At 39.6% G+C, this 27,008-nt stretch overlaps 1 protein-coding gene across 1 annotated transcript in view; it reads right to left on the minus strand.

Moving 5' to 3' along the window:
- LOC150080280 (uncharacterized) overlaps positions 1-27,008 on the minus strand; it is a 328,384-nt gene that overhangs the window by 283,641 nt on the left and 17,735 nt on the right. The window contains exon 2 of the mRNA XM_090380675.1: positions 11,137-11,350. Within this exon, the coding sequence (XP_090236801.1) occupies positions 11,137-11,350 (214 nt within the window). The remainder of the gene's footprint in view (positions 1-11,136; positions 11,351-27,008) is intronic.

Raw genomic sequence — 27,008 nt, forward strand, 5'->3', positions numbered from 1 at the left:
GAATTTTGCTAGCAGGGACAGGGAGGTGATTATACCGTTATACAAGGCAATGGTCAGGCCACAACTAGAGTACCGTGTACAGGTTTAGAGGGCTAATTTCAGGAAAGATGTAGAGTTTCTAGAACAAGTAGAAAGAAGGGCAACAAGATTGGCGAGGGGAACAAAGAGGTACTCTTACCAAGAAAGGCTTAAGTTCTGCAAATTGCAGTGCCAGGAGAGAGTAGGCACCTGCGAGGTGATTTGTTTGAATTGTATAAGTCCCTGAATGCTGATGGGATTCTTCCTCTTGCTCAGATTAAGAACCTGAGGGGGCACAGTTTCAAATTGAGGAAAGACAGTTGTAGAATAGATGTGTGGAAGTTTGCTTTTAGCAAGCAGGTAGTTGATTGGTGAAACAGACTTCCATCTTTTGTTGTGGAAGTTGATAGCCTAAATAAATTTAAGGCTGAGCTGGACGGGCATTTGGAACAAATGGAGGGATGAAATGGGAGGGTTTTTTTGGCTGATGCTGCATAAGCTTGTTTTCTTGCATCATATGCCTTAATATTAATGCAGTGTGGCATTAACATTAGCCTTAGCATACTAAAGCTACTGCCATACTGCTTCAATTTCTACAGCTTCCTTTGATGTGCAACAGTATTAAAAGCTTTCCTGAAACCCAAGTATACGATATCAAAATAAATTTTTGCATCCAGTTCCTTTGTAACCAGTTCATAGTATCCAATCAGATTGGTCAGAGAAGACTACCCCTCAACAAACCCATGCTATGTCTGAATAACAGCAGTCTTGTCTAGATCTTGCAATGCTTCTTTAACCAAGGACTCGACTATTTTCCCCAGAACAAAAGTTAAATTAACAAGTCTGTAATTACTTGCTTATGTCACCCTTTTACTTTTCTTTATGAATTAGGGATACATTTGCACATCTCCAGTCCATGAGGACTTCACCTGAATCCAAGGACGTTCTCATACTTATGGCCAAGGGTTTTCTTACTTTCTTTGTGCCTTCTTTAATATAACTGAGTAGATCCTATCCAACCCAGGTGTCTTTCTTATGTTTAACTTCAACAGTTTCTCCCCCACTTTGCTCTCAGCTATTTCTCTGAACAACTATACCACACTCCTATTCTCATTTTCTTTTTCCCAGTGTTTATCTCACACCTAACTGACTCAACATTGCGCTATCCACCCACGTCAACTGGATGCACTTCCTTAGATTTTATGTGTTTCTTAACTAACAGCATAACCCCTAATACCTTCCTGTCCTGTCTCTTCCTAAATTGCAATTCTACCCTGCTTATATCTCAGTGACACCACGTCTCTGATATCCCAACAATATTTGCCTTTGATGCCTTGATCAGCATTCCAAATTCATCAAGTTTATTAACTATACTTCTACCATTGGTGAGCATGCAAGTATACATGCACCTGTTCTTACTCTTAGTTACCCTAACACAGCCCATGTATTTACTTGTTCCATGATGACTCCCTGCAGCTCTTGAAGTCCCCAGTAACTTGCTCTCTAGGCTGCTGCTCATTACAATAGAAGCAGTGCAAAAATCGCTGGCACCTCTGCCTGTGGTTACTGTTAACCTTTCAGTCTGTGATTCCCCCCACCCAAGCTAGCAGTTTTCTGATCCACCTAACACTGCCTCGATAGCATCAGCAAATATTCTTGCACCCTTTCTATATATGTATCCCATGAGCCTTGCACAATCTCTCCAGCACCAAATTGATTGACAAGGCTCTTATCATATACTCCCTCCTATTGTGTCTGAACAGAATTGAAGACAGTTTCAAATTAAACCCTAGCGTGCAACTTTTTTTCATCATTGACCTGTACTTGTTATTAATTAAATCTGCAGATCTCTTACTCTTAAGGTTATTAGTGCCAAAATGTACAACAATATCACCTTTTGTGCCCTTAAAAGATGACATCTGCTCTACAACGTCATCAACTTTTGCCCCTGGCAGACATACCCATGTCTTGTTCTACCTATCCCTTTTGCATAATATATTCTCCGTCTCCCTGACAATAGAGTCACCAACAATAACTAGTTCCTGTGGGACCAGTGCATTCCACCTTGGAGATTGTGCAATGCACAGGAGTGAACTCTGGTGTTGAGTTGAGCAGCTGAGAGCTGGATGGGACCCTCATGTTAATTTCCTTGAGGGCATCTACCCTACAGATGAAACTACAATCAGGAGTAAAGGGAAGGGTTTTTGCTTTCATAAAGGTGACTATGGTGGTCTAAGACAGTTTTTTAATTCTATACTGTGGGACCAATTGATGATGTTATCAACAGTAAATTCTAAATGGAAAGCATTCAAAGAATTAATCTTGGAAGCTACTAGGCTTTTCATGCTGGTTGTTGGTTATTTGGTTTTTAGGAGCATTAGCAACTAAGGCTATATTGCTCCGGGGATATGCGGTGGTCATTCCCTGACCTTTCTGCATTCTCCGTATTTGGTGGTCACGGGCTCGAATCCCGGTCTAATCAAAAAGCGTGTTGTACACACTGCTGCTCCTGCCCACCTGGCTACAAACGCCAGCTTTTCATGCCAAAAAGATATATTGTTTTGAGGTTTAGTCCTAAATGGGTGTCAGGTGAACTAATGAGACCCGTGGCAGAGAAGAAAAATACATGGGATGCACAGCGCTGGATTAAGATTTTGTAGGTCCCTGGGCTACAGGTACTGTGAGGCCTCCCAGTAATATTTTCATAAAGAAAAAAAAAGTTACAAAGAAAAAATAAATTTATTTTTACAAGGCTAACAACAATTAAAATTCAAACATTCGCTTTGCATAATTTCTTGGAAACAAATTTCTTCTAAACATCAGTAAATTGTAAGTTCTTGAGAACATCGTTTTCAATTGCCACGAGAGCAAGTCTGTTTAGTCGTTCTTGTGCCATTGTCGATCAGTGTACATTCTTTACATGTTTCATCTTGGAAAAATTCCTCTTTCCAGTCGCATTAGTTATCATTAAACACAAGTAAATCTGTAGTGCCATTTCAACGTTAGGGAATGAAGAAGTTAATTCATTGTTTACTACAAGGGTGTAGATATCAGAAGCTTGTTGTGTTTCATGCTTGTGCCTGAATTCATCAAACTGCCCAACAAAGTTCTTGACCTGAAGAATTTCTGGCACAAATCCAGGCTGAATGTCATCTGAGTAAATCTTCTGAAACTTGGCTGCTGCTGTTGAAATGTCTTCATCATTCATTGTTGGAAATTCAACCAGGAAACCAAATAAGAATGAACATTTTTATATGCTTCAATGCGATGAGAAAGAGGTGAGCACAAATTGTCTATGATGGGTAGATACGTTTCCACCTTAAACTTCTGTCTTCCTCGCAAAGCAACATCTTCAGCATTACCATCATTGATTTGTTTTCTTTTCCAATGCTCTCGTTTTTGTTTGTCACAGTGTTCTGTATTTTCTACTTTGTCTTTTGCTTTATTTTCAAACTGATCCAGTACAGATTTAAGAAGTTTAATAGCTGATTGAAGCTCCAACGTTTAAACTTGAAGTGATTTGCTGATTTGATTGAACCTCTCTAGTATGACAGCCCAGAAGTCTGCCAAGAGAACTGTTTCCAACTTTGATAGCTGCTAGAGTATAGTGTTTGCTTCATAACATGTGTCAGCCTTCTGATTTCCATCTTCTGAGATTAACTTCAAAGCTTCTTGAAAACAGTTGTAGCCTTTAGATAAGGCTTTTGTGGCATCCACCCTTGCAGACTATCTAGTATCTGAATCTGATGCTCTTTTAACTACCAATGTAGATTCACTTCCACTTTCAGCTTTAAGGCACTGAAGCATTACTGACCAATGTTGAGTTGAACCAGAAAAGAAATTGTAAAGTTTTTGTATAAGACCAAAGAATGAAACTGCTCCAATGCAGCTTTCCACAGCACATACACCTATCAAATTAAGGGAGTGTGCAGCACATGAAATGTAATGTGCAAGATGATTGATATTCATAATATGTGCTTGAAGCCTTTGTGGCATCCTGACATGAAGATAGTTAATTATTTATTTATTGTACATCGGAATTAATAATCATAATAGTGACAAATATACGTTGTCATAAGACTGTCCTCTTAGATTAGCTACATTAATTCCAATTTGTTCAAAGAATTTCAAGACAATATTGGCAAGAGCTTCTCCAGTGTGACTTGCAATGGGAATGAAAGTGAGAAAACATTCAACAACCTCATTATCTGATATTCCAACATAGCAAAGAACTGAAGTCACCTGTTCAGTGTGAGAATTGTCTGGTGTTGAATCAACACTTAGAGAAAAGTATTTGTCTTCATTGATTTCTTCTACAATGGTTTTCAATACAGGTAGCCCTCGTTTTGCGGTGGTGTGATTTGTGCCGATTCACAATAGTACCGATCCCTAACCACAACGCTATTTTTATTTTTGCAATTTTTTTATAAATTGAAAGTTTAAAATTGTCAGACAAAATTTATCGGCATCATGATGTGCTATGTATCATGCACTGTTCAGGTGATTTAGGACAATCTGAGCCAATCAGCAATTAGCACAATAGTATCGAAATGAGAAAGATTCTCGCCCTCAAAGTAGCCACTCGTGGATGTGGGTGGTAAAGGTCCATGCAGTGAAGCATTCAGTTGGTTGTTGTTTACGCTATTTACACATGTTGGAAATTTATTACGCCAACAATTTTTTATTAATTGTGCTATTAATAAATTAAATAATAATAATAGTGATAGCCGTGTACAGTTTTTTCCAATCGTGTTATAAAGTTTTTAATTTAATAGAATAAAGACACCATGTCTGATAAAAGTAATTCACTGAATCCTAGTGCAATATTCAGAGGGCAGAATCTGATGAAAGCCACCCTAATGTGTGTAGGGCTATGAATATGCCTCCATCGACTATTACTACAACTATGAAGAATGCTAATAAAATAAAACAATCGATGGAAAGTGGTAGGTAAAATTATTGGTGCCCGGAACCTAACCCTGTGATTTCCGATTGACTCCATTATATAAAGGGTTCCATTTGTGCCTGTCCCCCCAGGAACCTAACCCTGATGTAAATCAAGGGCTACCTGTATTTATTTCCCATAATCTCTATGACTTCCTCACATATTGTTGAAGATAGGTATGAAGCCTTTCCTTGTCCTTGATTACCATATTTTGCTATATGAGAACTAAGAAAAGGATCATACTCAGCAAGTAATTCAAGTATCCCAAGGTGATCATACTCAGCAAGTAATTCAAGTATCCCAAGGTAGTTGCCATTCTGTTGAGAATTAAGTACTTCTGTATCACCACGAAATGCTAATCCACGAGATGAGAGAAACTTTATAGTTGAAACTACTCTTTGCAGTAGTTTTGCCCAGTATTCTTTTTCATTTGTGAATTGGATTTCCAATATTGAATCAATTCGTCCAAGTGCTTTTCATCTAGAAATCCATGTCATCATAGAGGTCTGATGTCCAGAACTGTTCTCATGTTCCGTAATCCATGTAGAGGCATGTTTCCAGTCTGAAAATCCATCCTCAGAAAACTGGGTTTTTGATCCATGTATACCATCAAAGAGAATGCAAGCAAAGCTATATACATTTCCTGTTGAAGGAGAATACATTAGCCATTCCCTTTTAATTTTATCACCAGTTATACGTTCTTGGAATATCAATGAACATGAAAATTTTCTTTTCTGATCAGAATATTTTCTTTTGGATAAAGAAAAGTCATCGCGGTGCTGGCATTCCATGGGACCTTGTTTACACCAAAAGTCACATACCTCCTTTGTTATATTTGAGTTTGTCCACAAACCAATGTCATCTTGATACTCAGATCCCAGGTCATCTTTCTTCTGGTGGACAAACTCAGCATCAACTCCTGTGGCATTGACATCATCAGAGACAACTTGAACTTCTAGTGCCTCAGTCATTTTGCTGTCATTGGATGCATTTATTGTTTGCTCTGTTTGCTGTTCTACTGCTGCCTTGCATTTGAACCCAAGATCAAATCAGTTTGGAGATTGACTGAGCAGTTCTTCATGTTTCCGCATCTTCTCTTGTTGTCTTTTTCTTTTGCTTGCTCCACTCTCAAACCCCTTCTTCTCAGACATGATTAATCTGAAAGGGTGAAACAATTGGTAAATATTGATTTAACTGAATTATATTTATTCAACTTTCTGGCTGACATGACTCAACAGAACCGGCCAGGGGCACAAATAAGAATACAGTTTGCGGAAGCATACAGCTTGAGCTCGCCAAGAGAGAGACACACTGGTCGAAACCAGAACAGATGTGAATCAAAGTAGGTCTTACCTGAAATCTAAGTAGGTCCTAGCCTCAATATTGAATCAATTCGTAGCCTCAAATCAACATAGGCCTTAACTGGCCGAATTATTGAGCATAATAATACTGATTAAAGAAGGTTAATACTTAATAATACACTGGCAAAATGCACACCATTAATATTAAACTTAATTTAGCATCATTAAGTCATGGTAAAATAAAATTCATATAAAAAGGAAGGTAGGCCTTTGTCGCTAGGCTTGACAAGTTGACATTATATTATAAGGACTTAGCAAACCGAATAATGTCTATCTTATTGGCATCCACTCTTAAATCTCTATCAAAAATTAATCACAACAGTTTATCACCTATGTGATATAATAACATATTATAATTATAACCTTACCACCGTAACTGTAAACACCAATGTCAGTCTTGTGAGATTTCAAAACGATAAAAAATGCCATTAGAGAGAACATTTTGCAGGGTTCCAACCAATAAAACCATTATTCATATCATAAAGTCTGTATGATGTCACAAACCATCATACAATATATATGTATACAGTACAGTGTTTCTTTTTGCTGTAGTATGTTTACTACAAATATATTTTACTCCAGGGTCTCGCATCTAGTGAGTATGGGCTTGGCAAACCCAGGGTCCTGAGCTGGATATCATCATTCTTCTCTTTCTTGCTTTTCTGGTGATTCACTTCTACCTCTCTCTCTCTCTCTCTCTCTCTCTCTCTCTCTCTCTCTCTCTCTCTCTCTCTCACTCACGGTAACACGGGAATTTTTTTGGCTGGTGCAGCATAAGCCTGAGGCTTCCTTGCACCATATGGCTAATAATAATATAACCAATATATTAATTGAACCCTTTTTTAAATAGATAATTTAGAGTACTTATACTTTGATTCAGCATTCACAAATAAAATAAATTTTTGCTTAATCTCTTGGAGGTCCTCCAGCTGGTGGAGACCCCTAGGCTGTAGCCCCCAAAGCCCATACCTTAATCTGGCACTGGGGATGCATAGAAATTATAAGGTGACACAGAAGTCGATGGTAGATATAAGCTGGTCTGTAATCAAGTCACAAAAGAGATTAGGCAGGTGAAAGCAGATTGCAAGAAATCCTTGGCAAAGGATGCAAAGAAAAATAGTTCTTTACATATGTAAACTCTAGAAGGAAAGGGATGAATCAGATTGGACCAATTGATATCGATGGTTCGATTGTTGATGATTCTGCTTAGGTAGCTAACAAATAGAATGAGTGTTTTGCATCTACATTCACACATGAGGAGTTTTTCAGGGAGGGGAGTGAAGTTTATCAAACTGTGGCAGGGAGCTAAATGATTTTGTAATAATTGAGAGTAAAGTGGAGGAGAAACTTTTGAAGTTAAACATAAGAAAGGCACCTGGGGTGGATGAGATCTATCCAGTTATATTAAAGGAGGCAGAAAAGAAAGTAAGCAAACCCTTAGCCATAATTATGAGAGCATCCTTTTACTCAGGGGAGGTCCCTACGTACTGGAGATGTGCAAATTATTATTATTATTATTGCTCTTATATTATTTCTCCCTGATTGAGGTTTCCACCCCGTGACAGATATTGCTACCAAGTACACAGGGTGGTTGTTTGTTATGTCTGGTGTTACTGTTGGTTGAGGAATTCTCTGACTATCCTACAGGTGTTCAGGATTGCGACTTTCTGGAGTTCCTTGTAGGTGTTCGCTGGGAGATCTATTGCTGCTAGGCTGTTATGTAGGGTCCTTGGCACCATACCTGTGGTTGACACGATTATGGGGATGGTCGTTACTTCTTGCATATGCCACATCTCTTTGATCTCCTGTTTTAGGGTCGTGTACTGCCTGATTTTTTCCTCGTGGCTTTTCTGAGGTTGCCAGTGTTGGGTACCGCTATGTCAATCAGATAGTAGCCTTTTCCTTCTTGTCCACAAGGGTTATGTCCGATCTGTTGTGTGGGATTGTCCTATCCGTTATTATGGGCCGGTCCCAGTACAGCTTGTGGGTTGGGTCTCTAATACTGCCTGGGGTTTGTACTTGTAGTACGGTACACTGTCTTCAATCAACTGGTATTTCCCTGTTAGCTTCTGATGTATTATCCTGGCTACCTGGTCGTGTCTATGAGTGCACTCAGTCTGAGTGATCACCTTACATCCCGCGGTAATGTGTTGGATCGTTTCTGATGCCAGGTGGCATCGTCGACATGTGTCATTGGACACTCCGGGCTCCTTGGTGATGTATTTTCTATAGTTCCTGCTGTTGATTACCTGGTCTTGGATGGATGGCGAGCATGAATCTTTGAGGTAATGCGATATTATGTGCCGATTGAGGTGGTCTGTGACTCTCCACAAGGTTCTATTCAGCCTCTGCTTCAGTATCATGTGAGTCTTTGTGGGGTTCACTCTTTCGAATTCTGTTAGGGCCTTCTTCCACTCATCCTCTATTCTGGATATCATGACCTTGTCTCTTTCCACTTCAGCTGGTGTGGGTTATATTTCTTCTTGCTCTTCCTCCTCTGGTTCCATATTCTTTATCCTTTGTAGTTGATCGCTCACGTCCTGCTTGATTTTGTCCAAGATTGCAGGTGCTATCAGGTTCTTTGTGACTATGGCCCTTCTCTGGTCTGCTATTTGCTGTTCGGTGACCTTAATATCCAGGAATCGTTCCAGCCACTTGGTATGTAGTCTCGCCTGCCCTGTAAGTTGTCATATTGGTCTCCAGCTTTGTTATTTAGTAGTATGCTTGCATGATGTACGTAATCATTTCAATGCTCCACTTCATGCGTTGGCGTTTTCTCCCTTCCTGTGTGGTCACTAATTCATTCAGTTACGCACAAAGCACTTCCAGTTGGTAGGGCTGGATGGTCTTGCCCTTCTCTTGTGGTAGCCACACGGGGGACAGCACCACTTGCTCCACTGTCTTCCTTGGGAGACCATCTCTGATTTTTCGAACAGACTCCTCTGCCTAAGGCCTGAAAGCGAGTGACTTTATTCTGCACCACACTTGATGCAGTATGATTAATATTTCTCTACAACATCATCCATCTATGGAGGTGGACCTGTTTAGTTTCAGCTTATGTCCAGTGGTAGTTCTCAGGAGTGAAGCCAGATGGTGCCACAATCTGCCTTAACCGCCACTCCGATCTTGGGGTAGTTAGGTCCCTTGAAGCAACTTTCACGATGGTTTTTTTTTTTTTTTTCCATTTATTTATTTATTAATTTTATTACTATTAATTTATTTATTGTTATTATTCTAATTTATTACTATTATTATACCGGTCTCCCAGCGTGATGGAGCTTCGTTTGCTTCTGCCAAGACGGTACTCGAACCCGGGTCCATCAGGCTGGTAGTCCAGTTATTATTATTATTATTAGCTATATGGTGCAAGGAAGCCTAAGGCTTATGCTGCACCAGCCAAAAAAAATTTCTGAGTTACCCTGAGAGAGAGAGAGAGAGAAGTAGAAGGGAATCACAGAAAAGGAGATGTGGATATCCAGCTGAGGACCCTGGGTGTGCCAAGCCTATACTCACAAGATGTGAGCCCCTGGGGTAAATTGTATCCCTAATTCACAAAGGAGGATCAAGGGATGATACGGTTGTTATAGACATATTAGTTTAACTTCTGTTCCAGGGAATATAATGGAATCACTAGTTAAAGAAGCATTGCAGGATCATCTAGACCAGTGTTACTCAAAGTGTGGTCCGTGGACTGGTGCCGGTCAACGGACTGTTTGTTATCAGTCTGTGACAATTTGTACTTTACAAAAGTATCAGTCCGCAACAGATTGGAAATAAAAGAAACTGGTCCTTCAGAACAGATAGTTTGAGAAGCACTGATCTAGACAGGACAGCAGTTATAGTTCAGATGCAGCATGGTTTGTTAAGGGAAGTCTTGTCTGAGCAATTTGATTGAATACTAACAAATAAATACAAAAAAATAATTTTGATATCATATAGTTGGACTTTAGGAAAGCTTTTGATACTGTTGCAAATGGATACTGTACAAATTGGAGCAGTATGGCATCAAGGACAAGTTGCTACAATGGATAAAAGGATGGTTGAATGGGAGAAAACAGAGAGCAGTAATCAATGGACACTGCTCTTCGTGGAATAATGTTATTAGTGGAGCTCCCCAGGGTTCGGTGTTGATCAAGAATAAATTCAAGAGAGAACTAGACAAACATATGGAGTGATTGGATGGGTGAAACGGGAAGTTTTTTTTTTTGTTTTTTTTTCACTGATGCTGTAGAAGCTTGCTTTCTTGCATCATATGTCTCTACTACTGCTAATGCTAATACTTACACATTACAAATAAGAATGAAACATTTTCATTTTAACTTGTAAGTGTTGCAGTTAATGCATCCTTCAACTTCGAGGCACCCATCCCAGCATAATCACAAAATTCCAAAAGTGAATTCAGAAATTTCACCATATTAGTTTTACTACTGGAACTATCCAAGGATCATGTGTCTGTTAACTCCTTTATGTAACATTTGAATAAACAAATTTTCATGTGGAAAAGTGTATTTTATTAACTTATTAAAATATTTCTAAATTTCAAAAGAACTTCAATTCTGTTGTTATAAACAAGAAAAATATTTATTAATATTATACAGTATAAATCAGTGCTTTTCAACCTAATTTCAGCTGTAGAACTCCCTTTTCAAACACAAATTTTCTATGTATATGTGAACAATCAAATAAAAAAATAAAAAAAAAATATATAGAACATTTTGTGAAACTTCCTGATACTAATGAATACAAATTTAAGTCATTTTTATAAAGATATTCTGAATAAAAAACATGCATATGTATGTTACTTATTATTACCTCTGTCAATGTCAAACGACCATTCTTCTTGATATAAAGATGAGGAAATACCGGGATGCCGATTTGACAAAGTTGTATATCTACCTGGAAGCTCAAAATTTTCTTCTGAAATCTGAGATGATACAGGAGCACCACAAGCAGCTAAATTGAGGTTCCTGGATTCATTTTTAAATTCTCTTTGTCCAATGTTATTTTCACTACTTAAAGGCATTTCCTAATTTGTAATGAAAACATAATAATATAGTCATTTTTTTAAAATGATAACACAAAGAACATTATATAATATGATTCAAAGTTCAGTGATTTGTAGAACCAATTCTTGAAGTCCTCCAATTTGATGTGCTTAATTAAGTTTCAGCTCCGATGACAGTAAATTTGCTGGGTAATGGCTATGTGGTTTGGGAAATACATCTTATCAGATGTGTGATATCATGCATTCAGGGCTGGATTAAGGTCCGAACTAGCAGAGTCCTTGCCTGGGGTACCATTAGCATTAGTAGAGGCATTTGATGCAAGAAAGCAAGCTTATGCAGCATCAGCCAAAAAAAAAAAAAATAAATAAATAAAAAATAACCACTTCCATTTCACCCCTCTGTTCGTTCGAAATACCTGTCCAGCTGAGCCTTAAACTTATTTAGGCTATCAATTTCCACGACAAGGGATGGAAGTCTATTCCACCAACCAACCACCCGCTAGCTAAAGGCAAATTTCCTCACGTCTATCCTACACATCTGTCTTTCCTCAATTTGAATTTATGCATTCTCAGGTGATTATTCTGAGCAAGAGGAAGAATCTCATCAGCATTGAGCATGCTCAAACCATTCAAGGCTTTATACACCTCTATCAGATCATCTCGCTGGTGCCTAGTCCCCAGACACTGTAATTTGCAAAACTTAAGCCTTTCTTCGTAAGAGCACCCCTTTGTTCCATTCACTAATCTTGTTGCCCTTCTCTGTACTCGTTCCAGCATCTCTACATCCTTCTTAAAATGAGGCCTCCAGACCGTGTGGCCTGACCATTGCCTTATACAAGGGAATAATCACCTCCTTATCCCTGCTAGAAAAATTCCTATATATCATCGACAATACACCATGAGCTACTCTTGCAGCCCGTCTGCACTGCTCAGAAAACTTCATATCTGCCTGCACAACCATCCCCAGGTCCCTTTCATTCTCTACCACTGTCAGTGTAGTACCACAGAGTTGATACGTTGCTCTGAGGTTGCTGTTTCCCATATGTAGTACTTTACATTTGTCAATGTTAAACTTCATTTGCCACCTCTCAGCCCATCTGCTCAACCTTTCCAGATCCTGTTGCAGTAGCATAGTGTCAGTAGTGTCCTTGACAACCCTGCTAACATTCATATCGTTTGCAAACATGGACATTAAGCTTGATATACCATCATCAATATCATTTATAAATACAGAAAACAATAATGGACACAACACTGAACCCTGAGGGACTCCACTAATAACATTAGTCCACGATGAGCAGTGTCCATTGATTACCACTCTCTGTCTTCTCCCCCTCAACCATCCCTTTATCCATAGCAGCAATTTGCCTCCAATGCCACACTGCTCCAATTTGTGCAGCAGTCTTGTGCAACAGTATCAAAAGCCTTTCTAAGATCCAAATATATGATACCAAAGTTATTCCCTGCATCCAGTTCTTTTGTGACTGCATCATAGTATCCAATTAAACTGGTCAGGCAAGACTTCCCCTTAACAAAACCATGCTGTGTCTGAGCTATAACTTAAGTCTTGTCTAGATGATCCTGCAGTGCTTCTTTAACCAGTGCCTCCATTAATTTTAAGGGAACAGAAGTTAAACTAACAGGTCTATAATTACTTCTGTCCTTTGATCCTCCTTTGTGAATTGGGGTCACATTTGCACATCTCCAGTCCATGGGTACTTCCCCTGAGTCCAAGGAAGCTCTCATAATTATGGCTAAGGGTTTGCTTACTTCCTTTGCTGCCTCCTTTAATATAACTGGATAGATCCCATCCACCCCAGGTGCCTTTCTTGTATTTATGTTGTTATTTGGTTTTTAGGAGCATTAGCAACTAAGACCATATTGCTCCGGGATATGCGGTGGTCATTCCCTGACCTTTCCGCATCCTCCGTATTTGGTGGTGACGGGCTTGAAACCCGGTCTAATCAAGAAGCGTGTGTCTTGTATTTATATTCAACAATTTCTCCTCCACTTTACTCTCAGTTATTACAAGATTCTCTAGCTTACTACCAGAGTTGAATACACCTCTGACATTTCCCTCGCTGAATAACTCCTCATGTGTGAATGTCGATGCAAAATATTCATTTAGTTTGTTAGCTACCTGAGCAGGATCATCAACACTTGACCCATCGATATCAAGTGGACCAATCTGATTCATCCCCTTCCTTCTAGAGTTTACATAAGTAAAGAACTCTTTGCTGTTTTTCTTTGCATCCCTTGCCAAATACTTCTCGTAATCTGCCTTCGCCTGCCTAACCTCCTTTGTAACTTGGTTACAGATCAACTTGTATCTATCAGAGGCTTCTGTGTCACGTGTTAATTTGTATGTCTCCCATGCATTTTTCTTCTCTGCCATATGTCTCATTAGTTCATCTGACATCCACTTAGGCCTAAACCTTGAACAATATTTCTTAGTTGGTATGTAAAGCCTAGTAGCTTCCAAGATAAGTTCTTTGAATGCTTCCCATTTTGAATTTGCTGTTGGTAACATCATCAGTTGGTCCCACTGTATAGAATTTAAATACTGTCTCAGTCCATCGTAGTCGCCTTTACAAAAGCAATAACCCTTTCCTTTACCCCAAATGGTAGTTACTTTTAGCATTAGCATTAGTAGAGGCATATGATGCAAGAAAGCAAGCTTATTCAGCATCAGCCAAAAAAAACAAAAAAAACACACCACTCCCATTTCACCCCTCCGTTCGCTCGAAATACCTGTCCAGTTAAGCCTTAAATTTGTTTAGGCTATCAACTTCAACAACAAGTGATGGAAGTCGGTTCCACCAACCAACCACCCGCTGGCCAAAGGCAAATTTCCGCACATCTATCCGAAATCCGTCCTTCCTCAATTTGAATTTATGCCCTCTGAGCTGATTATTCTGAGCAAGATGAAGAATCCCATTGGCATTGAGCATGCTCAAACCATTCAAAGCCTTATACATCTCTATCAGATCACCTCGCCGGTGCCTAGTCTCCAGACTCTGTAATTTGCAAAACTTAAGCCTTTCTTCGTAAGAGCAACCCTTTGTTCCATTCACTAATCTTGTTGCCCTTTTCTGTACCCGTTCCAGCAGCTCTACATCCTTCTTGAAATGAGGCCTCCAGACCTGTATACAGTACTCAAGATGTGGCCTAACCATTGCCTTATACAAGTGAGTAATCACCTCCTTATCCCTGCTAGAAAAATTCCTGTATAACATTGACAAGACACCATGAGCTACTCTTGCAGCTCGTCTGCACTGCTCAGAGAACTTCATATCTGCCTGCACAATTACCCCCAGGTCCTTTTCATTCTCCACCACTGTCAGTGTAGTACCGCATAGTTGATACGTTGCTCTGGGGTTACTGTTTCCCATTTGTAGTACTTTACATTTGTCAATGTTAAACTTCATTTGCCACCTCTCAGCCCATCTGTTCAACCTTTCCAGATCCTGTTGCAGCAGCATAGCGTCAGTGGTGTCCTTAACAACCCTGGCAACCTTTGTATCATCTGCAAACTTGGACATTAAACTTGATATCCCATCATCAATATCATTCATAAACACCGAAAACAACAACGGACCCAACACTGAACCCTGAGGAACTCCACTAATAACATTAGTCCACGTTGAGCAGTGTCCATTGATTACCACTCTCTGTCTTCTGCCACTCAACCATCCCCTTATCCATAGCAGCAATTTGCCTCCAATGCCACACTGCTCCAATTTGTGCAGCAGTCTTCCATGTGCAACAGTATCAAAAGCCTTTCTAAGATCCAAATATATAATATCAAAGTTATTCCCTGCATCCAGTTCTTTTGTGACTACATCATAGTATCCAATCAAATTGGTCAGGCAAGACCTGCCCTTAACAAAACCATGCTGCGTCTGAGCTATAACTGAATTCTTGTCTAGATGATCCTGCAGTGCTTCTTTAACCAGTGCCTCCATTAATTTACCTGGAACAGAAGTTAAACTAACAGGTCTATAATTACTTGTGTCAGCCTTTGATCCTCCTTTGTGAATTGGGGTTACATTTGCACATCTCCAGTCTATGGGTACCTCCCCTGAGTCCAAAGAAGCTCTCATAATTATGGCTAGGGGTTTGCTTACTTCCTTTGCTGCCTCCTTTAATATAACTGGATAGATCCCATCCACCCCAGGTGCCTTTTTTATGTTTATCCTCAACAATCTCTCCTCCACTTTCCTCTCAGTTATTACAAAATCATCCAGCTCACTGCCAATGTTTACTTTACCTACATCATTCTCCTTCCTGAATAACTCCTCATGCGTGAATGTAGATGCAAAATACTAGTTTAGATTGTTAGCCACCTGAGCAGGATCCTCAACTGTCGAAACATCAATATCCAGTGGACCAATCTGATTCATCCCTTTCCTTCTTGAGTTTAAATAGGTAAAGAACTCTTTTCTGTTTTTCTTTGCATCCTTTGCCAAGGATTTTTCGTAGTCTGCCTTTGCCTGCCTAATCTCCTTTGTGACTTGGTTACAGACCAACTTATATCTATCATAGGCTTCCATGTCACCCATTAATTTGTATGTATCCCATGCATTTTTCTTCTCTGCCACATGTCTCATTAGTTCATCTGACAACCATTTAGGCCTAAACCTTGAACAATAATTCTTAGTTGGTATGTAAAGCCTGGTAGCCTCCAAGATTAGTTCCTTGAATGCTTCCCATTTTGAGTTTGCTGTTGGTAACATCATCAGTTGGTCCCACTGTATAGAATTTAAATACTGTCTCAGACCATCATAGTCGCCTTTACGAAAACAAAAACCCTTCCCTTTACCTCTGATGGTAGTTACCTCCTTGAGTAAATCCCACTTCAACACACTGTGATCACTGCCACCTAGTGGTTCATTTATCTGCAGATTCTTAATGCATGAAGAATCACTACTGATAATCAGATCAAGAGTATTGCTCCCTCTTGTTGCCTCACGAACATGCTGATGTAGAAAACAATCATCCAATAAATCCACAAAAGCCTTGCTAATGTGCGAGTGACCAATCCACAAATTCCAGTCAATATCTGGGAAATTAAAATCCCCCATTATAAGACTCTCTGATTTACTGGCCCACTCTATTTCCCTGTACAATATCTTATTATACTCATCAGAGTCATTAGGCCTATAGCACACTCCTACTCTCAATTTTGATTTCCCTATGCTTATGTCACACCAAACTGACTCGACACTGCCCTGTCCATCGATGTCGACTGGCTTCACTTCCTTGGACTTTGTGTTTCTTAACTAATAGCATAACCCCTCCTGTCCTGTCTATCCGTTCTATACACATTGTATTCCCCAAATTCCAGTTCCGCATTCCTTATATGTGTGTGACACCATGTCTCTGATATCCCAACAATATTCTTTGAGTAAATCCCACTTCAGCACACTGTGATCACTGCCACCTAGTGGTTCATTTACCTGCAGATTCTTAATGCATGAAGAATCACTACTGATAATCAAATCAAGAGTATTACTCCCTGTAGTTGCCTCCCGAACATGCTGATGTAGAAAACAATCATCCAATAAATCCACAAAAGCCTTGCTAGTGTGTGAGTGACCAGCCCCCAAATTCCAGTCAATATCTGGGAAATTAATATCTCCCATTATAAGACTCTCTGATTTACTGGCCCACTCTATTTCCCTGTAAAAATTTCCCTGTACAATTTCTTATTATACTCTTCAGAGTCATTAGGCCTATAGCACAGTCCTATTCTCAATTTTGATCTCCCAATGCTTACGTCACACCAAAATGACTCGCCACTGCACTGTCCAGCAATGTCGACTGGCTTCACTTCCTTGGATTTTATGTATTTCTTAACTAATAGCATAACCCCTCCTCCCTTCCTATCCTTTCTGTAGACATTGTACTCCCCAAATTCCAGTTCTGCATTCCTTATATCTGTGTGAAACCACGTCTCTGAAATCCCCACAATATCTGCCTTTGATGTTTTGAACAATACCTCAAATTGATCAAATTTATTTACTAAACTCCTAGCATTGGTGTACACACAAGTATACATGCACCTGTTCTTTTTCTTAGCTACCCTAACACAACCCATGTGTTTATTTGTAACCCAATGATTTCCTGCAGTCTCTGAAATATCCTGCATCTTATTTTCCAGGCTGCGGCTCATTCCAACAGAAGCAGTGCAAGAATCACTTTCACCTCTGCCAGTGGCTACTATTAATCTATTAGTCCTTGTATCCCCCCAATCTAGCAGTTTTCTGACCCACCTAACACTGCCTCGATAGCATCAGCAAACATTCTTGCACCCTTTCTATTTAAGTGTATCCCATCGCTATAGAAGCAGTCTCTCCTGTTAACAAGTACAGACCAGGCTGAAAAAAATTCTACCCCTTGAGCCTCGCACAATCTTTCCAGGGCCGATTTGATCGACAGGGCTCTCATCATATACTCCCTCCTATCGTGTCTGGACACGATAGGAGGGAATATATATCATGGCACTCCATTCTTTAAGGGGTGCCAAAAACAGAACAACAATGAAAAAAAAATAATATATATATATATATATATATTGTAATTCTGTCTAATGACAATTTGATTTTAATATTAAAAACAGTGTAAATGAGGGTATTGGCACCTACATTAATGCTATTATCATGTGACAATTATGCATTACACATGCTTGGGTTATATACGTACTTTTTTATACATTATTACTTATTAAATTATGGTACTACTGGGAGCATAGGTTTGTTTTTATATATATTTGTAGTGACCCCAACCAACCTGCTAGTTATATATAAATCTAGCCATGGTATGGATAGCCTTATATATAAAAATATATAACTTAGATACATTTAAAAACAACAAATTAATGTAAATTTAAAGAAATTGGAGAAAATTAGCAAAAGTTAGTGAACATTAACATTCTTCCTCATGGCCATACCTCTGCTACTTCCTCAGGGACTTTGAGCAGACATATAGCCATGCTAGAGGAATGTATTATACATATCTGTTTCTGGTAATTTCTCGGTGAATAATTTGGAATAATGAGGGTAATTTTTTTTTTTTTTTATATAGGTACTTAATTTTAAATAAACAGGGTGGTTTACGTATATGACAGCAAACTGTGATAGGAGATTCAAAGCCCTACGGGTATGTATCAGATTGAAATATATTTATTTAAAATTAAGTACATATAAAAAAAAAAAAAAAAATTTACCCTCATCATTCCAAATTATTCACCAAGAAATTACCTAAAGTTAACCTAGCAAAACTGGTATAGAGATTACAGAAACAGGTATGTAAAATACATTCCTCTAGTATGGCAATATGTCTGCTCAAAGCCCCTGAGCAAGTAGCAGAGGTATGGCCATGAGGGAGAATATTAATGTTCACTAACTTTCTCCAATTTCTTTAAATTTACATCAATTTGTTGTTTTTAAATGTATCTAAGTTTTATATTTTTATATATAAGGCTATCCATACAAGGGCTAGATTTATATATAACTAGGGTTTGGTTGGTGTCACTACAAACCTATGCTCCCAGTAGTACCATAATTTAATAAGTAATAATGTATAAATAAGTATATATATATATATATATATATGCTAATTGAAATAAATCTGATATTTAAAATAAAATAAAAACATCAGCCAGTAGTACGGCAAAAAAGTAGAGCGAAAAACAACGTAAAATAATATAAAATAAACAAACAGGGAAGGGAAATTATTTATTTATTTTTATTACTCTTGTCTAACTTTTATATTACATCATATATATATATATATATATATATATATATATATATATATATATACACACACACACACACACACAGGGTGTCTCCAAAATATTGGTACAAACATTTAGGGGAGGTAGGTAACGTCTAAAGGAATGTGAATTGCATAGGAACCCATAACCGGAAATGTCGCAGTAAGTTGGTACATGGCGCTGTTCATCAGTTCGTGATAGGGAAATTTTCCGGTTTACTCATTCAAGCAGTAGTCGCCGCATGAGGAGCATACATCGATATACGAACTATGAGCTGGCAGACATGCACCTAGTGTATGGATTAGCAGAGGGGAATGGACGAGCCACTCAACAAATTTATGGAGAACGCTTCCCAGACAGACATGTACTGGACCACCGTTTGTTTGCCCGTGTGCATCAAAATTTGTGCGATTATGGGTCATTTAGAGGTAAGAGGAGTAGTGCGGGCAGACCACGTTTGACGCGAACTCCCGCCATGAAAGAAAGTGTGTTGAATGCCGTCCAGAATAATCCTACTACCAGCACACGTGCCATTACCTCTGCCTTAGGAGTGTCTCGTTACAGTGTACAGCGTGTCTCGCATGACGATTCCTTACACCCCTTTCATCTCCAAAGGGTTCAGTTACTGCTCCCCCAAGATCATCCTGCATGTATGGCTTTTGCGCAGTGGTTTCTCCAAGAAAGCGTTTCAAACTTAAATTTTCCAGCCTATGTGCTTATTTCACTCGGGAAGGCTTATTCAATCAGCACAATGCTCATGTGTGGGCTCACGACAACCCACACGGTGTGCGCCCCTATGCGGCACAACATCGCTTCGCAATAAATGTGTGCGCAGGTATGGTCGGTGACTGCTTAGTCGGCCCATACCTGTTACCATCCCGCATGAACTCCGCTAAATATTGGATCTTTCTTGAACAAGTTCTACCAGGGTTACTTCACAATGTTCCAGCAAATGTGAGACGCAACATTTGGTTTCAACATGACGGGGCGCCTGCACATTATGGAAGGGGTGTTCGTGACCATTTGAACAGATGTTTTGGGCGTCGATGGATTGGCCATGGTGGACCCGATGCCTGGCCCACGCTCACCTGATTTATTGAGCCTTGATTTCTTTCTGTGGGGGGGGGCCCTCAAATCTATCGTGTATGAATCGCCTGTGGAGACGGAAATGGATCTCGTCTGCGCTGCTGCTACTGTAAAAGAAACTCCAGGTGTGTTCGACCGTGTCCGCCAATACATGCTGCGTCGGTGTCACGCATGCATCGTGTCTTATAGTGAAACCTTCGAGCATCTATTGTAGCATCATGAAATGCATCCATCTCGTACTCCATTGTTAATATTATGTCAAATAAATGTTTGCCACTAATTACAGTCTTGTGTCATTTCTGCTTCTTGTGCCTCTGCTACTACTTTCCCGTGACGTTTCCGGTTATGGGTTCCTTTGCGATTCACATTCCTTTAAGATGTTACCAACCTCCCCTAAACGTTTGTACCAATATTTTTGAGACACCCTGTATATATATATCCTTAACAAATGGGCACCAAAAAATTTCTCTACCCAGGGCGTAGAAATACCTTGGTCCAGCACTGGAAGCATTCCATTTTTTTTTTTTTTTTTTTTTTAAATGCTTTCCATACCTACTTATTCTAAAAAACAAGTTAGTTAATATACACACTATACAGGCAACCCCCATATAACACGGTACTTCTACAACACGGTTTCGCTCTAACATAATTGATAAATTGTTGCAATTCTCACAAACATGGTAGTTATATAACACGGTTTCAGTCTAACACGATTTGAGAATTTCAGTAAACCTCCCATAACAGGGTATTTTTGGCTTTTGTAAGGGGGAAACCGTACTATTATGTTGGATGTAATTTTTCAACATTTCCACTCCTTTTGAATCCCCCATGTTAAGTCGCTAGTAAAAAAAATAAATAATAAATATTGAGACATCCCTGTATTTTATTCTGTTGGGAAATCCCCGTGTTACATTCTGTGCTATTGAACTTGTGAAAAAATCTAGATTTCAATGTTTTATTACTATTGGATAGCACACCATGCCATCCAAACATTGAAGTTATGTTCCTACCACCACAGTTGTACTAGGTTGATACAACTTCTTTTATTCAGTCATTAGATCAAGGCATTATATCCACCTTTAAAACTCGCTACATATGAAAATCGCTACAATGGATTTTGAAAAAATTTTATTCCGAATCTATTGAAGTAATGGTAGTTGTTGGCACATCGGCTTCTGTGGCCATAATGCACCTCCCAACGTTTTTGCAGTACTTTGATCCAAGCCCGAGGCGGGATTCGAACCCGCGACCTTTGGGTTGCCAGGCAGGCACTTTACCCACCCAGCTAGCCCGGTCGGCATTGAAGTAATGGAGGCATGGAAACGTTTCGCAATTGTGAACTGAGTGATAAATCATAGCTTTATCACTCAAAGAAGTCAGTTCGTTCAGGAAATATGGTCGAGTCACCAGAAAACGGAATCGGTGTGATAGTAGAACTTGCCATGTCAGTAGGAGGGGAACGTTTTGATGATATGACTACTGAAGCCCTCATTGGTAGCACAATTGATAGAACTGTCCTCCTCCTGACACCGGGTGAAAAAGAGCTGAGTTTGAATCCCATCGATGAGAGGAGGAAGTTTTATAAGTCTCTTTCATAACGTGGTTGAGCTAGTTGGGCTCAGGCGAGGGTAGCATGGTTTTTTTTCTCACGGAATCTCAGGTTTTTGTCCAGCAAAACAGAAAATCGACCTCAGGACACAAAATTTATAGACAATATACACAGAGTAACATGGCCTTAGTTGCCTATGCTCCTAAAAAAAAAAACAAAAGATATGATTACTGAATACGTTCAAGAATTCCTGCTAGACAAAGAGGCTGGCGAAGCGGATTTGGTGGAAATGGCATCAGAGGTAAAAACCAAATCAATTCAGAGGATGATAGCGCAGATGAAAATTCTAAGCTTCCAAATTTTACACTAAAAAACATACGGGAAGGCATAAAGTTAGAATCTCATTTTTGAATGCAGATTCTTGAATGAAAGCAACCCAAAGTTCAAAAGGGAGCTTTAAAAATGCTTAGTTCCATATGATGCAATTCACAAAGGTTTATCAAGAAAAAGCAAACAAACCCAGATTACTGATTTTTTAAAGAGAGGACATTGCTAATACTAATGTTAGATTATTGTATTCCTATAAATGTTAAGTGAGGAGAGATACTTGTAAATTAGAAAGGCTAATGATATTCCGACTTAGCAATCTGGGGAAAATAATCCACACTCCTTGACCAGGCTCTTTCCGGGTATTCCCTCGTTCTTGATCCGTTGCCTTGAAATTCTTTCTTTAGCTCTACGGTCGCTGGCTCTTCCTTGCTTCACCTTCACTTCCACCCGTATATATTCCCTTCTTATCACTTGACCCTTCGGCAGTCTGATCTCGGTTTGTGCGAGGGAGTTCGCCTTTTGCCCTAATTGGGGGGCCAAGGGCGGGGGAAGAAAGTACGGTACGAGAGTGAACGGTCAGATTTGTTGACCTGCCTTTCATATGTGGTCGCTATCAGTGGCCATATCACTATATGTGACGGAAGCTTAACATCTCGTGATGACGGTACTTCTGTTTGACCGGTGCGAAGTTTCGAGCTACCGGATTCTCAGAATCCCTGTTTCGGGGAAAAGAGTGATTTTGGAGTGTACCTTATCCCTATTTGGACAGCTGTCCAATTTGCACAGAGGTGGAAAACAAGCGCACAAAGAAAACACTTCTCTACCCGAAAATATACAGCGTGGTAAAAGAAAAGGGGTGCCGGTAATATGATCAGTAAAATGTATGTATTTTACACCCTTCACGGCCACCACTGAGAATTTCGTTCATGGTTTTACAGACATGACAGAACTCATGACCGAAATTCTGAGCGCGTATACGAGTTGGATTCTTGCTGGGGGGGAGTGTCTAAAAGTCTCTCTCCTCTTACAAAGCGAACACAACTGAACTAGCAGTAGACATTCATAATCAGCAAAGTGTTAAACATATAGTCTCTTAGATTCAATTCAAGGTGATGATGATGAGTCAAAAAGGGTTGAAACACAAGTTGTGACAGTATGACGCTTGGGCAACGTTGACTTTCCTCAGAGTTTTCCCTTTGATACTAATGACCTTGCACAGATTTTTCATTTACCTACAAGAATACCTGACAATCCTAACCATACAGCCAACACGCTTAATCTTTTTCTCACAAACAATAACCCTTCTAAGTACATGGTCGAAGTGCGAGGTCCTTTAGGCACCTCAGATCACAACTTGGCAATTTTCTCTTCTCCAATGGAGCCTTTATCTCATGGCTATTCCCAACTTAGTATTGTTTGGCATTAGAAGAATGCAAAATGGGATGACCTGCAAGATATCTTTACTTCTCTTGCTTGGTTGGATTACTGTTTCAAAACTTCTGATGTCACTGTTTACTCAGATCATGTCAGCGAAATTATTCTTGTAAGAATGGAATCCTTTACGTAGCCCAGTGGTAAGGAGCAGGAGTGCATAGCACAAGTTCCTTGAGTGGACTGGGGTTCAAGTCCGTGACTACTAAATACAATAAATATTTGTATTGATGATTTATTGTAAACTCTACTGACTTGTTTGTCGTACCGGAGTATACACAGAAACTTTTTATTTTATTTTTTTTTTTATCCCACACTCCACTTTAAAATCTCATCCTTTATCTAAACCTTGGTTTTCAATAAATGTACAAAGGCTGTTCAAGAGAAGAACGTTGCATATCGTAACAGGCTTGTTTCCAATTCTTCAGTTTCATTTTCTGCCTACACCAAAGCTCGCTACAAATGTAAAGCAGTTATTTATCATGTTGAAAAAAAGCCGTGAATTAGGGTTAAATTTGAAAGTGTCTGCAATTCTGCCCAGACACGATAGGAGGGAGTATATGATGAGAGCCTTGTCAATCAATTCGGCCCTGGAAAGATTGTGCAAGGCACAAGGGGTAGAATTTTTTTTAGCCTGGTCTGTACTTGTTAACAGAAGGGACTGCTTCTATAGGGATGGGATACACTTAAATAGAAAGGGTGCAAGAATATTTGCTGATGCTATCGAGGCAGTGTTAGGTGAGTCGGAAAACTGCCAGCTTGGGGGGATACAAGGACTAATAGATTAACAGTAGCCACTGGTAGAGGTGAAAGTGATTCTTGCACTGCTTCTATTGGAATGAGCAGAAGCCTGGAAAACAAGATGCAGGATATTTCAGAGATTGCTGGGAGTCATTGCGGTACAAGTAAACACATGGGTTGTGTTAGGATAGCTAAGAAAAAGAACAGGTGCATGTATACTTGCGTGTACACCAATGCTAGGAGTTTGGTAAATAAATTTGATGAATTTCAGGTATTGCTCAAAGTATCAAAGGCGGATATTGTTGGGATATCAGAGACGTGGTGTCACACAGATATAAGGAATGCAGAACTGGAATTTGGGGAGTACAACATCTACAGAAAGGATAGACAGGATAGGAAGGGAGGAGAGGTTATGCTATTAGTTAAGAAACACACAAAATCCAAGGAAATGAAGCCAGTCGACATCGCTGGAGAGTGCAGTGTCGAGTCAGTTTGGTGTGACATAAGCACTGGGAGATCAAAATTGAGAGTAGGAGTGTGCTATAGGCCTAATGACTCTGATGAGTATAATGAGAAACTGTACAGGGAAATAGAGTGGGCCAGTAAATCAGAGAGTCTTATAATGGGGGATTTTAATTTCCCAGATATTGACTGGAATTTGTGGTTTGGTCACTCACACACTAGCAAGGCTTTTGTGGATTTATTGGATGATTGTTTTCTACACCAGCATGTTTGGGAGGCAACTAGAGGGAGTAATACTCTTGATTTGATTATCAGTAGTGATTCTTCATGCATTAAGAATCTGCAGATAGAGGAACCACTAGGTGGCAGTGATCGTAGTGTGCTGAAGTGGGATTTATTCAAAGAGGTAACTACCATCAGGGGTAAAGAGAAGGGTTATTGCTTTCGTAAAGGCGACTACAAGGGTCTGAGACAGTATTTAAATTCTATACAGTGGGACCAACTGATGATGTTACCAACAGCAAATTCAAAATGGGAAGCATTCAAAGAACTTATCTTGGAAGCTACAATGCTTTACATACCAACTAAGAAATATTTTTCAAGGTTTAGGCCTAAATGGATGTCAGATGAACTAATGAGGCATATGGCAGAGAAGAAAAATGCTTGGGATACATATAAATTAACATGTGACACAGAAGCCTATGATAGATATAAGTTGATCTGTAACCAAGTTACAAAGGAGGTTAGGCAGGCGAAGGCAGATTACGAGAAATCTTTGGCAAAGGATGCAAAGAAAAACAGTAAAGAGTTCTTTCATTATGTAAACTCTAGAAGGAAGGGGATGAATCAAATTGGTCCACTTGATATCGATGGGTCAAGTGTTGATGATCCTGCTCAGGTAGCTAACAAACTAAATGAATATTTTGCATCGACATTCACACATGAGGAGTTATTCAGCGAGGGGAATGCCAGAGGTGTATTCAACTCTGGCAGTAAGCTAGATAATCTTGTAATAACTGAGATTAAGTGGAGGAGAAATTTTTAAAGATAAACACAAGAAAGGCACCTGGGGTGGATGGGATCTATCCAGTTATATTAAAGGAGGCAGCAAAGGAAGCAAGCAAACCCTTAGCCATAATTATGAGAGCTTCCTTGAACTCAGGGGAGGTACCCATAGACTGGAGATGTGAAAATGTGACTCCAATTCACAAAGGAGGATCAAAGGCTGACACAAGTAATTATAGACCTGTGAGTTTAACTTCTGTTCCAGGAAAATTAATGGAGGCACTGGTTAAGGAAGCACTGCAGGATCATCTGGACAAGACTTCAGTTATAGCTCGGACACAGCATGGTTTTGTTAAGGGGAAGTCTTGCCTGACAAATTTGATTGGATACTATGATGCAGTCACAAAAGAACTGGATGCAAGGAATAACTTTGATATTATATACTTGGATCTTAGAAAGGCTTTTGATACTGTTGCACATGGAAGACTGCTGCACAAATTGGAGGAGTGTGGCATTGCAGGCAAATTGCTGCTATGGGTAAAGGGGTGGTTGAGGGGGGGGGGGGGGGAAGACAGAGTGGTAATCAATGGACACTGCTCATTGTGGACTAATGTTATTAGTGGAGTCCCTCAGGGTTCAGTGTTGTGTCCATTATTGTTTTCTGTATTTATAAATAATATTGCTGATGGTATATCAAGCTTAATGTCCAAGTTTGCAGATGATGCAAATGTTGGCAGGGTTGTTAAGAACACTACTGACACTATGCTGCCAGTAAACAGGATAAACAGGATCTGGAAAGGTTGAGCAGATGGGCTGAGAGGTGGCAAATGAAGTTTAACATTGACAAATGTCAAGTACTACATATGGAAAACAGCAACACCAGAGCAACATATCAACTCTGTGTTACTACACTGACAGTGGTAGAGAATGAAAAGGACCTGGCGGTAATTGTGCAGGCAGATATGAAGTTTTCTGAGCAGTGCCGATGGTCTGCAAGAGTAGCTCATGGTGTCTTATCAATGATATACAGGAATGTTTGTAGCAGGGATAAGGAGATGATTATTTCCTCGTATAAGGCAATGGTCAGGCCACACCTTCTCATTTCAAGAAGGATGTAGAGCTGCTGGAACGAGTACAGAGAAGGGCAACAAGGTTAGTGAATGGAACGAAGGGTTGCTGTTACGAAGAAAGGCTTAAGTTTTGCAAATTACAGTGTCTGGAGACTAGGCACCGGCGAGGTGATCTGATACAGGTGTATAAAGCCTTGAATGGTTTGAGCATGCTCAATGCTGATG

Source organism: Mastigoproctus giganteus, chromosome 9 (genome assembly GCF_048544385.1).
Source record: "Mastigoproctus giganteus isolate SK-2022 chromosome 9, ASM4854438v1, whole genome shotgun sequence".
Classification (NCBI taxonomy): Eukaryota; Metazoa; Arthropoda; class Arachnida; order Uropygi; family Thelyphonidae; genus Mastigoproctus; species Mastigoproctus giganteus.